Here is a 14889-nt window from a genome sequence, read left to right on the forward strand (position 1 = left end):
TTGTTATGCCTGCCTTAACCTTGCCCTCTTGTTCAGATGTGAGAGGTGTCTCTCCCCCCCTGGCCCTAATCACCCCCCACAGGGTTCCATACTTTGCTGCATTTATACTGCAGTCTAGACGAAATCCTCACACTTATCAAACTAATTGGCACCAGACTGCAAGGTTGCTTAATCAGAACATTTCCTTTGTGTCCTCATCCGTCCTCTTTTTCATCATTACTGACGTCTTCTCAAATCCACTTTCATGAAAGTGGGCATAAACAAATCAGGTATGTAGGAAACAGCCAAACTATATAACCACTATATAAAATGCAAAGTACTGAACTACAGGGGTTAGTATAATCTGGAGGGGAAATCCGCGCCTGATTGGTTTGGCTCATTTATCATTTAGCTATGATAAGGGATATTTGTATTTTCATACAAAAACAAGACAAAATATAAAAATATTAATGTTTTGGTGAAGAACAACTTTGAAGCATTGTGTTGTCGCTAATAGAACAATTTTGAAGCTAAACAAAACAAATGCTGTTTTGAGAAGAAATGAACAGAACTGCAACAAAGAGCAAAATGTGTGAAACTCTACCCAGCCGGACATTATAAATTCATCACAAGCATCAGTTTCCTAGTATCTTATTGGAAGGAATATATGCTTAAAATAAATATAAATGACACTTTCTTAATTAATCTGGAAATGAAAAATGGTTTTTAGTCTCCTATTATGCCTTAACTGATATTTTATATATATTTTTCTGTTAAGGTAGACACAAACCCCTAGCATCTGAAATTTGCTTAAACATCACTTGTTTTTGAACTAACAGTTCAAACAGTTTTGTGTAACAAATCTCAGTTTCAGTCGGACAACAGCCCCTAACCTAATTGTTTCAAAATGTCACACCTGCATCTGTGCACAATACACTTCTCCTGTTGTTCAAAACAACAGGACTGCTCTGTTTTAAGACTGAGCTGGATTATATAAAAGCTCTGCAGAAAAGAGCAAAGTTCTTGAATGTTAGCAACTAATTTAAGATTCTCTAATTTGATTCCAGGGGCTCCACTATAGATTTTGGGCCCCATGAAAGCATATCATATTAGGCTTCCAACCCAGACCAATCCAAATACAGTGGAAACCTTTTATAGTGATCATGTGTGTCTGGGTGAAACTGATCACTATAAGCGGATGATCATTATCATCATACTGTATATAAAATATAGCTTATTGTGGTTTCGCTGTTGCATCTCGTTGGCTCATTATTTTTGCAGTTTATCATAAGCTTTGAGGAGTCTGTAGTTTTCATTGAGAGAAAACGACTTTCTTTTTCCCGTCATGTTTACTGTGCATGCAGCAGGTAGCTAGCCAGAAGCAGACAGGGGACCACAAGGCAAAGTAGGGCTATCAAAGTAAAGTAAGAAAGAAGAAAAACTACTGTACTTTTATTTTACCACATGTTGTTTTGTATAAAAACCCCAGAATGAACACAGTAAGTGAATACTATAAGCAAATTATTTAAACAGTATTTGTACAGGAACGATTCTGTTCCAAGCTTTTTGATTCATATGAGTGGTTGATCACTATAACTATGCTCTATCTTCCAAATTTTTTAGGGCCCTTGGAATTGTCCTAACAACCCCCCCCCCCCATAAGATGCTCCTATTTGATTCACATGATGCATTTTCAAAAAAAATAATAATAATAAAGTCAAAACATGAATGAAAATTTCATTTTACTCACAATATCACTGTACTGCATGCGACTGAAAAGCTAACCTGATGTGGGAGTAATGAAATAAGGGAAATCCCTCTAAACCAGTGGTGGCCAATCTTACCCGCAAAGGGCCGGTGTGTGTACAGATTTTTGGGATAACCTGTAGGTCAGCTGTTCAAACCCAGGTGTGAGGACTCTTCAACCAATAAGTCCTCTAATTAGTAATCTAATTAGGGAGTTGCAGTGAAAACCCGCCCACCCCTGCTCTTAACAATGACTGTGGAATTTTGGTGTATTATCTTATACTTCTGAATTCACACATTTTCTCACTGAAGACTGCAGTAACACTGCTGTAAAAAAGGTTTCTGGTATATGTGTGTGTGTGTGTGTGTGTGGGGGGGGGGGGGGGGTGTAAATCTAAAGGTATAGCCACATCTTCCAGGCCTCAGCAGATACAGTCCCAGCTGACTGCTCATAAACACATAAGTCAAGTTTGGTATCACCGAGCCACAATAACTGAATTATGCCCATTAAGAAGCCTGCACTGGGACCCGGGGTTGCACTGCCTCCCCTGACATCCCAGTGTGACGGCCTGGTGTTGGCAGAGGGGGAGCTTTTGACATTCACTGGATCGCATGCTCACCTAATCACTCACACATGCTTCCCTAATTCAATACAGAGTACAGAGATGCTAATGGGCTGGAAATGAGATTTTACCATACAGTGTAACCCTGGGCTGCTAACAGCCCGTAAGCGTGACTCCTAACTGGACGAACTTAACACGGGAAATCCAAACTTAATGACCCTGTGAAGCCAGTGTAAACTTGCACTGAAAATTGATGAAGTAATGTGCTGTTACCCTTGAAATAACTGCAAGACAAAATAAACAATGATCGCACTTGGTTGGGACAGAGGTAGACATGACAATACAAAGGCACAGTAATTAAATTTTGCTGTTGTAAATGTTTAAATTTATTGCTGATGAAAGACTTCTTTTTCACATACACATCATGGATAGATGCTTCACAGAAGCAGTTTGGGTTTCACATGCAGAACAGGCCCATTCTTTTCATTCTCTTAAGAAGTCCACTGAGGAAAATGAAAAGTTTTCGTTTGGTGCAATTTCAGATAAAGATCATAAGCCAACAGAGGGAATTTCCTATTGGCCAGTGAGGCCCTGGCAGGCTCAGCCTAGCCAGACCACAGTGTGTCACTTGGCTTTGCTGCATTCAAAGAAAAAACAGCACAGTAAGGAAATGCAGCCTCACTAATTTCAGTTTGTAGTGCCACATTTTTAGAAACACTTTCAAACTTTGAGCACTTGCATATGTGTCGCTGACCGGTGGGTTTGTGAGATCATAAATATAGATACTTCTGTGGCTTTTTCTATCTTAATGATAGGCTGGAAACCACCATGAGCTCTAGTCACATGGTAATTACAGTAAACTGAACACAGAGCGGAGTTTGTGGACTAGGAGTGAACCTAGTGTGGTAGGCTTGGGATGTGAGACAACGCCTCTCTCAGGAGGCCTCTGAAAGGACAGAGAGTTTGTTGCACTAACTTCAGCATCCCCTCTGTTAATTAACGAGCTGTATCATACACACCTTCACATACATGAAAATGAGGTAATAAGTGTGAATGAGGTGTGAAAATGAGGCAATGAATCAACTGGCTGCCTGACAGTCAAAATTGCATAAGCGAAGATACCGTATCTTTTGAAATTGATCTATATATCTCTAAATAATACAGTTTTCAATATTTTCAGCTAGATTTTAAACTGACTGGTGCCCCCATCTGTTCCTTATCTTTAGTGCTACATCACCTGTCAGGAAACTCCCATCTCAGTTAGAACAGCTGCCGAGGTGAGCGGCTGTACTGTCCAAGTGAGGAGAACAAAGGCTTGGCGGGTAACTCGGGTGAACCCACTGTTACAGAATGAATGAATGGAAAAAAACAAAGAAAGATCAGTGAAAGAAAAAACAATCCCAAATTTACATTAAGATTAACCATTAACTATATAAATGAGATAAAGATGACATTAACTATAAGAATGAGACCTAAAGGATGAAGATGAATATGTTCTTCAGTGTTGGGCATTTCAAGTCCAGAAGCTACAAATCCAGACCAAGGTTTTGTTTCTACCAACCAGTTGAGCATAAAGAGTCACAGTCACAGAGACTCACCTGGTTGGTAGGAATAAAATCTTGGTCTGGATTTGTGGCTTCTGGATCTGAAATGCCCAACAATGATGTTTTTATGTCAGATTTATTAGTTTCACAATTGATTTGATTTAACAACCCCAACCCTTCTTGAAATTGAGACCAGGCTTTTCCTTTAGAAGTGCTTCATTACTGCAGTGTCTGAACTGCATGTCTTCGTCACTTTTGAGGACGTTTGGGTGTGGTAAAGCGGGACCACAGAGCAGCACAGCCCTGAAAACACTCCAGTGTCGCACTGGTAATGCCGGCCTGGGACCAAAGGGAAGGAAACCTCAATGACTGTACAACATATCGTGATTCAGAATGTCGGCGTGCGGGGTACGCAATTAGCCATGTGCGGCTGCCGTTTCTCGGGAGAGGACCTACTGCTCAGCCAGCCCTTCAAAAAGCCCCACCCAGGGAATTCTGGAAACTTCTGGTCAATCTTAGCTTGCCACCATAAGAAAGGGAAACTCTCTCTCAAATTATCCTTGCAGAAAAAAAGACCAATGTGGAGACCGCATAGACATTTTTGGTATAGTGCATATTGTAACCTCCTACAATGGCATATTATGGGCTACCAAAGCTCTACTGCAGTAATCTTAACCTTAAATGGAATCAATATGTGTACTGGACAGATCCAGGATTAAACATACCTTCACCCTCAAACGGTCTCCCTTTGAGAACCTTCGACTGTCTCATGCAACACTGAAAAGTATGGTAAGTTTAGTTACTGTCTGACTTACTTTCAGGCTGCTCTGCCAATCTGTTCCCTTTAGAATAGTACAAAATATCTCCCCTTTGTGTAAACCTTCAGTGAGTGCAGTGACACAAATACCTTTGACCTTTATAGTCCTGTATACAATCCACACTGTCACTGGGTGGTAATGTTAGCAAAAACCATAAACTGTTAAACAAGTGCACTTGAGGTGTTTAGAATACTGAATAATAATGATGTTTTATTTGCCCTTTGGACAAGTATGAGTACAGGTGCATTGGAAGGCTTCTTCTCACATATCCCATCCTGCTGTCCTTTGAGATACACACACACATGTATGTGAGAGCAAAGCCTGGGGTGCAGGCAGAGGGTCAGCTGGGGTCCAGCGCCCCTGGCACGATTCGGGGTTAAGGGACTTGCTCATGGGCCCAACTACACCATCAGCCTGTTCACACTGGGATTTGAACCTGCAATCTTCTGACCAGCGGCATGGATCCTAACCCACTAACTGCCCCCAAAAACGTGTTATCTGTGATCTCCATCAGGGAGTCAAACCCCGATCTCCCACATGACTGGTGAGGACATGCATCACTATGGAGAGTAAAGAAGCATTTGATAAAGCTGCAGTAAATAATACGCCCCGTAACCGAATAACCCTACAATTACATTACAGTAACATTTCACTTGATAGGGCACAAATATAGTAGTACACTATTACTTAATGTATTAATTAATCGGAAAATAGGTGTTAATTACGTACTGATCCCATGTTCGTTCATCATTAACAAATCATGACGGTTCATGTATTTCATGCAGGTACTGTATTTGTTCATGATTTGTGCCTGAATAGTAACTGAGTTACTATGTTATTGTGTCCCCTCAAGTAAAGCATTGTCATTTTTTTTATTGTATCAGACATTTTCTTCTGAATGCTGATGGTGCTTTGTAACTATATTTAGTAAAAAAAACAAACAACAGAAACTAGATTTGTTAGTTTTTTATAGTTTTATAGTGATGATAATAAATTTCCTCTCATAGTTCACAGAGTGAGACTGATGCAAACAATGCTGTGCATCTCACAAGCTTTACACTGGGATGGTTACAGAGCCTTTCACCCTTTACAGAAATGTGAGGGAAAAGTATTTCAGATGGGATTTGAAGCCCTTTCATGTGATGACGAAAGAAGCAAGATCAAAAGGAGCTGTGCAAAATCTGCTTTCAATGTGGCACTTCCTCTAAAGGCAGGAAATGGCCATAATTTCGACAAAAATCTAATAAAAGTTGCCTGTGAGTGTGGGACCCGCGCCTCAGCTACTTCTGAACTTCTGAGACAAATTGATTTCATTTAGGAAGCAGGAAGACACTTTGAAAGAAAACAGTGTGGAGAGCTACAAAGTAGCTAGATTCCATCTACAAGAAATGTCCTGCTCAATGCAGACTCCTCACACTTTGGACAGAATGGTATCTGTGGTTTTAATACCATAACTGAAGGGGATACAGATCCCATTAAAAATAAAAGTACATTCCAGGCTGCAATCAAGAGGTAACATTTCGGCAGTGTGTTACAATCAACACAGCAGAGCAAAATCCTCTGCCATGCAGTACGTCTGTCTTATAGATGGATGGATGCATTAGTACATGAGGAGTCAGTGAGCAACATTTCAGGGAAAACAAAAGAAGAGTAATGGAAGTAACCCAGTCCATGTTAAAACAAAACACGAAACTCTAGAGAAAATTAATATGCCACAGCTCTGCACCATCAAAGGAAATTTTATTTAAATTTTAAATATGATCCTCACTACTTCTTTGGACTTTAATCAGAGATCAAATGGCCCCACAAAGGATAGTAAATAATACCTTCAAAAGAAACATTTAAACTTACAAAAATAATCATTTGTTATGCATTTTATTTACTATGTTTTTTTCGTTAGATTTATTCAGATGATAAAAGTTTTTAAGTAAATAATTAGGCTGCTGTGAGGAGAGTATCACTGCATGTTTCCTTAATATAACTTAATACCATACCATAACTCCATAATCATTTTTAATTTTCTCACGAAAAGAGATCATTCATTAATAAGTAAGGCTTTAGAGGAATGTCATGAAACATTAGTAAGAAGCCCTTTAACCATGTAATGTGTAACTTATTCTCCTGTCAGGGAAGATAAATCACTCATGCTGTGGCAAAAGCCACTACTGGCATGTCTCCTGTCTGTCATTGCTAAAGGGTGATACAATTATTAAACATCTAAAGTCTAAAAACTTGCTTCCGAAAACTTAGCATCTAGATTAGCATCTAGGTATACATATAGTTGAGCACTGCTACTTAGCTTACTATTGTCAAAACAGAGGCAGAAGGAGAGCAATGCAGGCAAACAATTTTTTGCAGTTTTCTATGAAGAATTGGTCCAAGAATATGTAAGGTAGCCTGACCCCCCCCCCCATAAGAGCTTTGCGGTAGACAGACGGGAGTGATGGGCACGCTCCCCATACCTAACGCACAGTCCCCGGACAGCTCCACAAAGCATGTCAGTCTGCATTATTACTCATACAGAGGCCTTGATCCCTGTGAGGCTGTTAGTTCTGGGTAAGTGGCGCCGTGACAATAGACACAGACACTTAAATACAGCCAACGCAGATCGTGTTGCACGTGTGTAAGAGGAGAGTTCACTGGTGTTTGTGCTCGTTCATGCAGAAAAGGTTCTTTTCCACTCCGTTTCACTGGAAGTGATTATTACTAATCAGGGCCTTTGAAAAAAGTTACCGTCAACAATGCAGCAGAGCTATAAACAAGTGAATTTTCACCCTGAATATTTGTTTTTCCAGTTTGAAGAAAGCCTTCAGTAGTTAATAGTTTAAGTGAGATTCAACGGCTGCAGCTGTTGACACTTTCAAAAGCATCTTGATAAAATCTCCTGTAATCCTCAAGGAAATTTAGTCTGCTGGAAAAAAAAATATATATAAAATGACAGTGACGCCTTCAGTGTTTATAAACAGTGACTAAAGCAGATCCTACACTTTCCAGGGACAAAGCTTGGCACTTTCCACAATTATGTCACATTCCACCATGAAACCCTGGCAATTCTCCTTTAAGTAGTGTGTCTTTTTCATGTAAATAAATAAAATATTAATAAGTGGTACAAGGATGGTGTGTGGCTCAGTGGGCTGGGGGGTCCCAGGGTCAGCAGAGTCATCCCACTGATGGGTCCCCACTGGTCCTGGGACCGGCTGACCCTGCTATTTCAAACAGTGTCACTTTGGATAAAAAGCACCCACTAAATAAACAAAATGTAAATCAGAAATAAGATCAGTGTCATAAATTATGTTGGATAGGAATTTTGTAGGAATGGGCTGTTTATTGTGACCCCCCACCATAAATCGGTATAGAGATAAACAGTATGGCGTCATGCAGCCATTCCTGTAAGTTCATTGCATATACATGTACCTATGCACAGTACATTAACCATCACGAGTAAATCTACTGTTCATGTTTTTCCAATAAGGGAAAGCCTGTGGCATTGCCCACGAAGGGTAACACTAAAGCAAGCGTCTACAGCAAATAAATGAGTTCTTAACTCAATTAAACAAGAGTAGATCAGGTAATCTGTGGGGTTTTGCGGTCAGTGTAATTGTATACCTAACCATACCAACTTTGCCTGCAGTAATATTTGTTCAGCTATGCCCTGGTTTCAATGGAAGGAATCCTTCTTCAGTTCTGGAGTTAAAGAAAACAACATCTTAAGACATTAAGAAAAATCCTCATCTGGCAACCTCCAGTAGACCCCAGGGTTTCATATGAAATAGTCTTGATATGAAGATTACATCAACATTTTACGAATCATGCCCCTGTAATGAGGACACCGTGGCAACTTGGTGAGGTCAGCTTGCTGGTTTGGTGCAAGACTAATGAGGTCATGCAATTGATATGCAGGTCTGTCACCTCGGGTACCTGTCAAAGCCCAGGTGCCCCCGACAGCAAGAGGTCCCTTTTCCCCCCCAGGAATCTAATCGACAGAGAAAACTCTGAAACACTGCGGCTCAGGTTACAAGCTGGGCCACAGCTCGACGTGCTACAGAAAACACAGCTTCTCACACAGGAAACAAAGCCACTGTGAGCTGGAAAATCTGAGCACAGTCTTGGAAGAACAGCTTCATAATACTATGATTAACACTTTTTCCTCACGAGCTGCACACATTTCAACAAATAAAGCTTTTTGTCAAAAAAAGTCTCTATAACTTTCCTGCTAACAAAATCAGAGCCCTCACACATATACCCCCCCCCCCCCCCCTTGGCACATCCTGCTTGCACATTACGCACATCAAAGCTCAGGGACACAAGAATGACTTCCATTAGCATGTAGCCAAAACCTGCAAGAGACCAAACATCTGAGTGGACATGGGACACATCAGGACAAAAGAAGGTGCCCAGATGGTCAGAAGAATGTGCGACGCTGTGGGGAGGGTGATGACATTTGGAATGGTACAAAATCATTGTGTAGCCAGCGGGTTCGGCTACTGCCTGTGTCCTGTGCGCAGTTCTGGGGCTGTGCCTGCCCCCTCATTCTGATAGGCCGGCTATCCTCCAATCAGATCTGAGGACTACATACCACGTCCCATAGTATAATAGGTACAAATATTACGTGAATACAGCACACATGTTACTAATAGTGAGAGCACACATGCATGAAGAGCTGAAGATATATTTTATCTCAAGAAAGACAAAAATAATCTGTACTTTCTTACCTAGGGGGAAAAACAGTCTAATTTATTTAACAATGAAGAGGGAAATGATAAATTAATAATTGACAAGTAGGGAATATTTTAAAATAAAATTACAATACATTTAACACAGCTCCAGGGCTGAAAATAATTATCTATTGAATGAAAACTGACAAACCGGACAGCCTCTACGGCTGGGTTTGCATAAATAGAATGGGATACATGTATTTTCATTGTGCTGGTAGCAAGAATAACAAAGTTCAGACTTCTCATGACCCATCTTACCACACTATGAGCCAGACGCACACAGGTACAGGAGAGAAAAGCTTAGTGTCAGAGCGAAAGGTCAGCTATTTGTCTGGCACCCGGAATTTGAGACAGCAGCTTTCAGGACATCGGCACAGACTCGTAGTCTGCAGAGCCACAGACTATAGCATAGCCCCTGTCAGCCTGTACTGGATAAGTAATGGATGGATGGATGGATGGATGGATGGATAATAACATGGTCAGGGTAACACTTTATTTGAGGGGCATAAATAATGGAGTAGTGCACTCTCACTATGTAATAATTACTCAGAAACTAAGTGTTAGTTCTGTACTGATTCCATGTTCGTTCATCATTAATCAACGGTTCATGTATTTCATGCAGTTAATATATTTGTTCATGATTTGTATTTGAGTAGTAACTAATGAAGTTACTTGTGCTCCATCAAGTAAAGTGTTACCAAACTTTTCTTTGACTGCAGGGCAACTTCTTCCAAAAATGGAAGATCACTGGACCATATCTCACAAACCAATAAACCAGGAGTAGCCAATCTTATCTGCAAAGGGCCGGTGTGTATGCAGGTTTTTGGGATAACCTGTAGGTCAGCTGTTCAAACCCAGGTGTGAGGACTCCTCAGCCAATCAGTCCTCTAATTAGTGATATAATTAGGGAGCTGCAGAGAAAACCCGCATACACACCGGCCCTTTGTGGATAAGATTGGCCACCCCTGCCATAAACAGATTTCCTCGTGAAACACAGAAAATGTAATGGAAAAAGAATAGCTTTTTCCAAATTAATGTTATATTATAGTGTGAGGCAATTTGAATCATTCTGATTGGGTGGAATTTCTCTATCCATCTATGCTGCTCCTCTAAAATCTAGGACCTACAGAGTGTGCAGTAGTTCTGGCCCTTGGCAGAGGTCAAAGGTCATATGTCTTTTTCTCAGCAATCTTAGTGCTGTATGAGGAATTCTTTGAAAGAATTTCTTTTAGAAGAAAATGCAGAGCTTCTGTAGGAGTCTACGTTTATCTCTCCTGATCTTCCCCCAAGCTGCCTGTAGTAGCAAAGATCTGATTCAACTTCCTTTGTGTTCCTACTCCAGGCTTGGGTCAGTGAGTGTTTAACACAGATTATCTTCCTGTCTCTTGTTTGTTCATATCTCTCACTATTGCTCTCTAAAACAGAAAATAGAGCTTGCAAAGTTCTGCCTATACATAACAGCAACAGTATCAAAGAGAATCAAAGCCTAGTGTAGATGTTCTGCACATATTGACTTACTCACTATTCTGTATTTTAATATATTGTTAAATGTCACATGTCTTGTCCTGTCCTGTGTTTTGTTTGCACCACTCATGGGGCTGCTATCCCAGACTTTGCATGTCATGTACAAAGCCTAGTGACGAAAAGTCAAGTGAAGTCTAAGTCAAAAGTCTTCATTGTCAATTGTGCCGTATGTACAGGACACAGATTACATTACTCTCAGACTCCACTGTGAGTGCATTAACAACAACAAGCAAGACAGACACCCAAGACAGACAAGCAAGACAGATACAAGTTTTAAAAATAAAATTAAACGAAATTAAATACTTTGTGCAAAAGACAATAAGGCAGTGCAAATCTGGTGAATTTAGAGAATTGAATCTTGCACCTTCGTGTACAGATTCATGCCCACCCCCTACTAACATGCTTCTGCAGACTTACCTTGAACCTCCTGGGTAGCGAGGGCATGTGCAGGATGCACTGCTGGTCCACTGCCTGGTTGATGTAGGCACAGCGGTACGACTTCATTTCCGAATGGCCACAGACCAGCTTGTAGAGCTCCAGGCACATCAGCCCGGCCACAGCGGCCGTAGTGGTGGCGATAGCTGGGATGATTCTCCCGGCGATCAGCTTGCTCTGTGGGCGTCAGGTACCATGGTGGTTAAGCTGCTTCAGGGGCTAAATCCAGAAGTGCTCATCAAGGATTATTCCCCCAATAATGAAAGATTACATAAAACATGATTCATTGTTATAAGTCAAAAGCCATTCAGGGGTCTTAGATTATCCACTTGAGAGCAGGACATTTGTCATTTTATTAAAGAAGCTGAACTTGATAGAGGTTTTTAAAACAGGTGACTTGAAGACAGCCAGATTTTTGAGGTTCAGTTTCTCCTGTTTCTCTTTTTTAAATTTTCTACTGTCAAGTATCCTTTCCCAGTATAAGGAAACCTGATAAACAAAATATATGCTGCAATTTACAATGCATCAATTATTTCTTTCCATTGTGTTCTTACACATGCAAAAAACCTGCACTGTTTACCTGTATGCCTTAACAGCTATAATGTACATTAATATCAAGCATTATATGATAATAACACATATTATTAATGTATATTAAAGCTGCTAAGGTATATAACTTAAGGTATATAAGGTATGTGGTCCCACTTTTCTTGAGGCCATGTTTTTACTAATTTATAAACACTTTCATTTAGCCATTATAAACATGGCTATAAATATTTATAAAAAGGAATAACATATTATAGCCATGTTTATTATGCATTATGGCTGCCTCATGAAGCTCTTATCTTTAATGCACTATAGGTACCTTTATAATGCAGTACAAAGCATCCTTAATACTTATACTGACCATTATAATTTATAATGCATTATAAAGGTACCTATAGTGCATTATAGATGAGAGCTTCAAAAAGCTTTCATAATGCATAATAAACATGGTGATAATGCATTGTGCCTTTTGATAAATATTTATAGCCATGTTTATAATGCTATATGAATGCATTATTATTTGTTATATGTGTTTATAAATTACAAAAAACATGGCCTTACTTAAAGAGTTATCAGGTATACTTACAGGTTTCTTATGGATGTTTTATGAATGCATTATGAATTCATTATGAAGGTACACTGAATGTTCTATGAATGCATAATGAATGTACTATGAAGGTGTAGTTAATGTAAAGCGTATGTTATTAAGACAAAAATAGATATACAGAGAGAATCAAAGCGGGAAACAGCTGGAAATGCAACTGAAAAAAATCAGTTTCACATAATACATATATATGCAGAGTATTAACCTTTGCCCTAAACTAAAACAAACTTTCCTGGCACTGCAGAATCCAGTCCCACCCCCACCTGCCTGACTATCCGACTTGTGGCTCAGGTAACACACCTTGGAGTGCTGCGGTTCGTTTTGACTTGTTGACGAGGGGCATGCCTCATTCAAGCAGCACAGCTGCCAGAGGGCAGGGGCACGTTGCTATGCAAACCCTAATGGATGGATGGGTGGGCGGGGGGTGAGGGGGCATTGTGATGGGGGGGGGGGGGGCAAAGAAAACAGTATCTGCCAGTATCGGCCCCCAGACTGTAATGTTAGCATTACGCTCCCCTGACCTCATGTGTATAACCGACCCCACAGCCAGTCTAGCCGACGACAATAGCACATTCTCACCTTGAGCCGGTCGGCGGGGGGGATGTCATAGTTCTCAGCTCTCAGGTTGGAGGCTGCAACGATGAAGTCCATGTGGAAGTTTGTGTCATCATCCTGTATTCAAGGATGCATTTAAAGGGAAGGTTAGGATTAAATTTTTTTTAATTGTTTTTATCATTGTTTACGTTACAATATTGGCATCATTGGTGGCTATGTACATGCTTCAAGGAAATGAGTTACATTGTGACTAAAGTCCAAATTCCATTTTGAAGAGCATAAAAATAATATGATGTCACAGTGCAGAAATACCAAACTTCAAAGGCTGAGGAGGGGGATGTTGCTCATATCTAGCCAACGGGCTTGTTCAGTAATCTGTTCGAGCAATTTGATGCCCATAGAATCGCTTGACATACTTACTGTATCACCTGGGCAGGTAGTTAGCACACAGCTGCTAGAAGGATAGCTGGGGGATGATCACGCATGTCTGACTCACAGCAAAAGTGATACGCGATATTCTGCCTCTGACTTCATTGCCTCAAACCCACAAACATCATTTGAGCATCTCCTCACAATCTTTGGGAGACAAAGCCCAGCATTATGACCTAAGCACACTGTGAGCCCATCACTACATACACTGGTGTGTGCGACTCGTGGTGCTACACAAAGTGCACTTCCAAAGGCAAACAATTCAGTGAACCTCCTCTTGCTATGTAGAAGTAATCTGTCTTTTCATTTCTTTTTCTGTTCTTAGCCTGCTTTGCTTGTGTACGGGGTTCGGGAACACAGAAAACAGGGCGTATCTGTGATCCTGCAATGGTGACTGAAGTTACAGGGTTACTACAGTCCAAGAAAACCAGCCATGCTTGAGCCTTATAGACTTCCATGTAGAACCCCTCACAGCACTCATTTAATGACCAGTTTGTTATGACGGCATCAAGTGTGAGGATGTTGTCACCTTCTCAAACTCAATGGGCTTCATCAGGAGCTCTGAGACTTTCTTTGGACGGTCGGCCAGCTCCCTCTGCAGCTCCTCCAGGCGGACTGTGTCTGCAAGACAGTGAATGCAGATTGTCAGGCGTGTGTACTAATGCCACAACATGAAGAATGCTTAGATGTCTGCTTCTTCTTACCAACATTTCCTCTGTCCTTCTCCATTTCCTCCTCAGTGACGTGGATTTTTGCATCGGCCTTAGGAGTGAAAGATGGCACCTTGACACCCTGCAGGACTTTCTTAATGGCATCAAGGTCTTGACATCCATTGATATTATAGGTCTGGGCATACAGGTTAGCTGCTGCTACAATATAGTCCATATGAGTCACCTGTAAAACAAAGACAAAGAGTATATTTCTCATTTTGAAATATGCAAACCAAGTGAAACAATACATAGCAAATATTATAAAACAACCTCTATGTATACAGTCATCCATCTTGCAGCTAATTATATGGTACAGGGTAGAGAGATGGAGGCTATTTAAGGTATCCTGGGGCAGGATGTCAGGTAATCATAGATAAGACTGCAGCACAATCTCCATGTCACATGGAAAGATCATAGGAACTACAAACTGAAGGAATGTGGACAGGATTTAGACCCCCAACCCTGGGGGGCCTATTGCTGATAATAAAACAAATAGAAACAAAACACCCGCATTACTGCATCTAATTAGGAAATATTATTTTCTTGTTTGGAGTGATAATATATAATCTATACATCAATTCCCCTCAAAGTCCATGTGGACCCCAGTCATTCATGTTATCCATCCAGCAGGCAATAATAATACCTGAAAACACCAAGATTGTAAATTGTTAACATTATAAACATGATTCCGAGGGCTCTTAGCTAACCGGGATAGAAGCAA

At 40.6% G+C, this 14889-nt stretch overlaps 1 protein-coding gene across 1 annotated transcript in view; it reads right to left on the reverse strand.

Annotated features, from left to right (window-relative positions):
• uba7 (ubiquitin-like modifier activating enzyme 7) overlaps positions 1-14889 on the reverse strand; it is a 50849-nt gene that overhangs the window by 17968 nt on the left and 17992 nt on the right. Inside the window, exons 18-21 of the mRNA XM_023805588.2 lie at positions 14163-14352; positions 13988-14079; positions 13054-13146; positions 11307-11501 (exon numbers count right to left, since the gene is read on the reverse strand). Of these exons, the coding sequence (XP_023661356.1) occupies positions 11307-11501; positions 13054-13146; positions 13988-14079; positions 14163-14352 (570 nt within the window). The remainder of the gene's footprint in view (positions 1-11306; positions 11502-13053; positions 13147-13987; positions 14080-14162; positions 14353-14889) is intronic.

Source organism: Paramormyrops kingsleyae, chromosome 6 (assembly GCF_048594095.1).
Source record: "Paramormyrops kingsleyae isolate MSU_618 chromosome 6, PKINGS_0.4, whole genome shotgun sequence".
NCBI classification, from domain to species: Eukaryota; Metazoa; Chordata; class Actinopteri; order Osteoglossiformes; family Mormyridae; genus Paramormyrops; species Paramormyrops kingsleyae.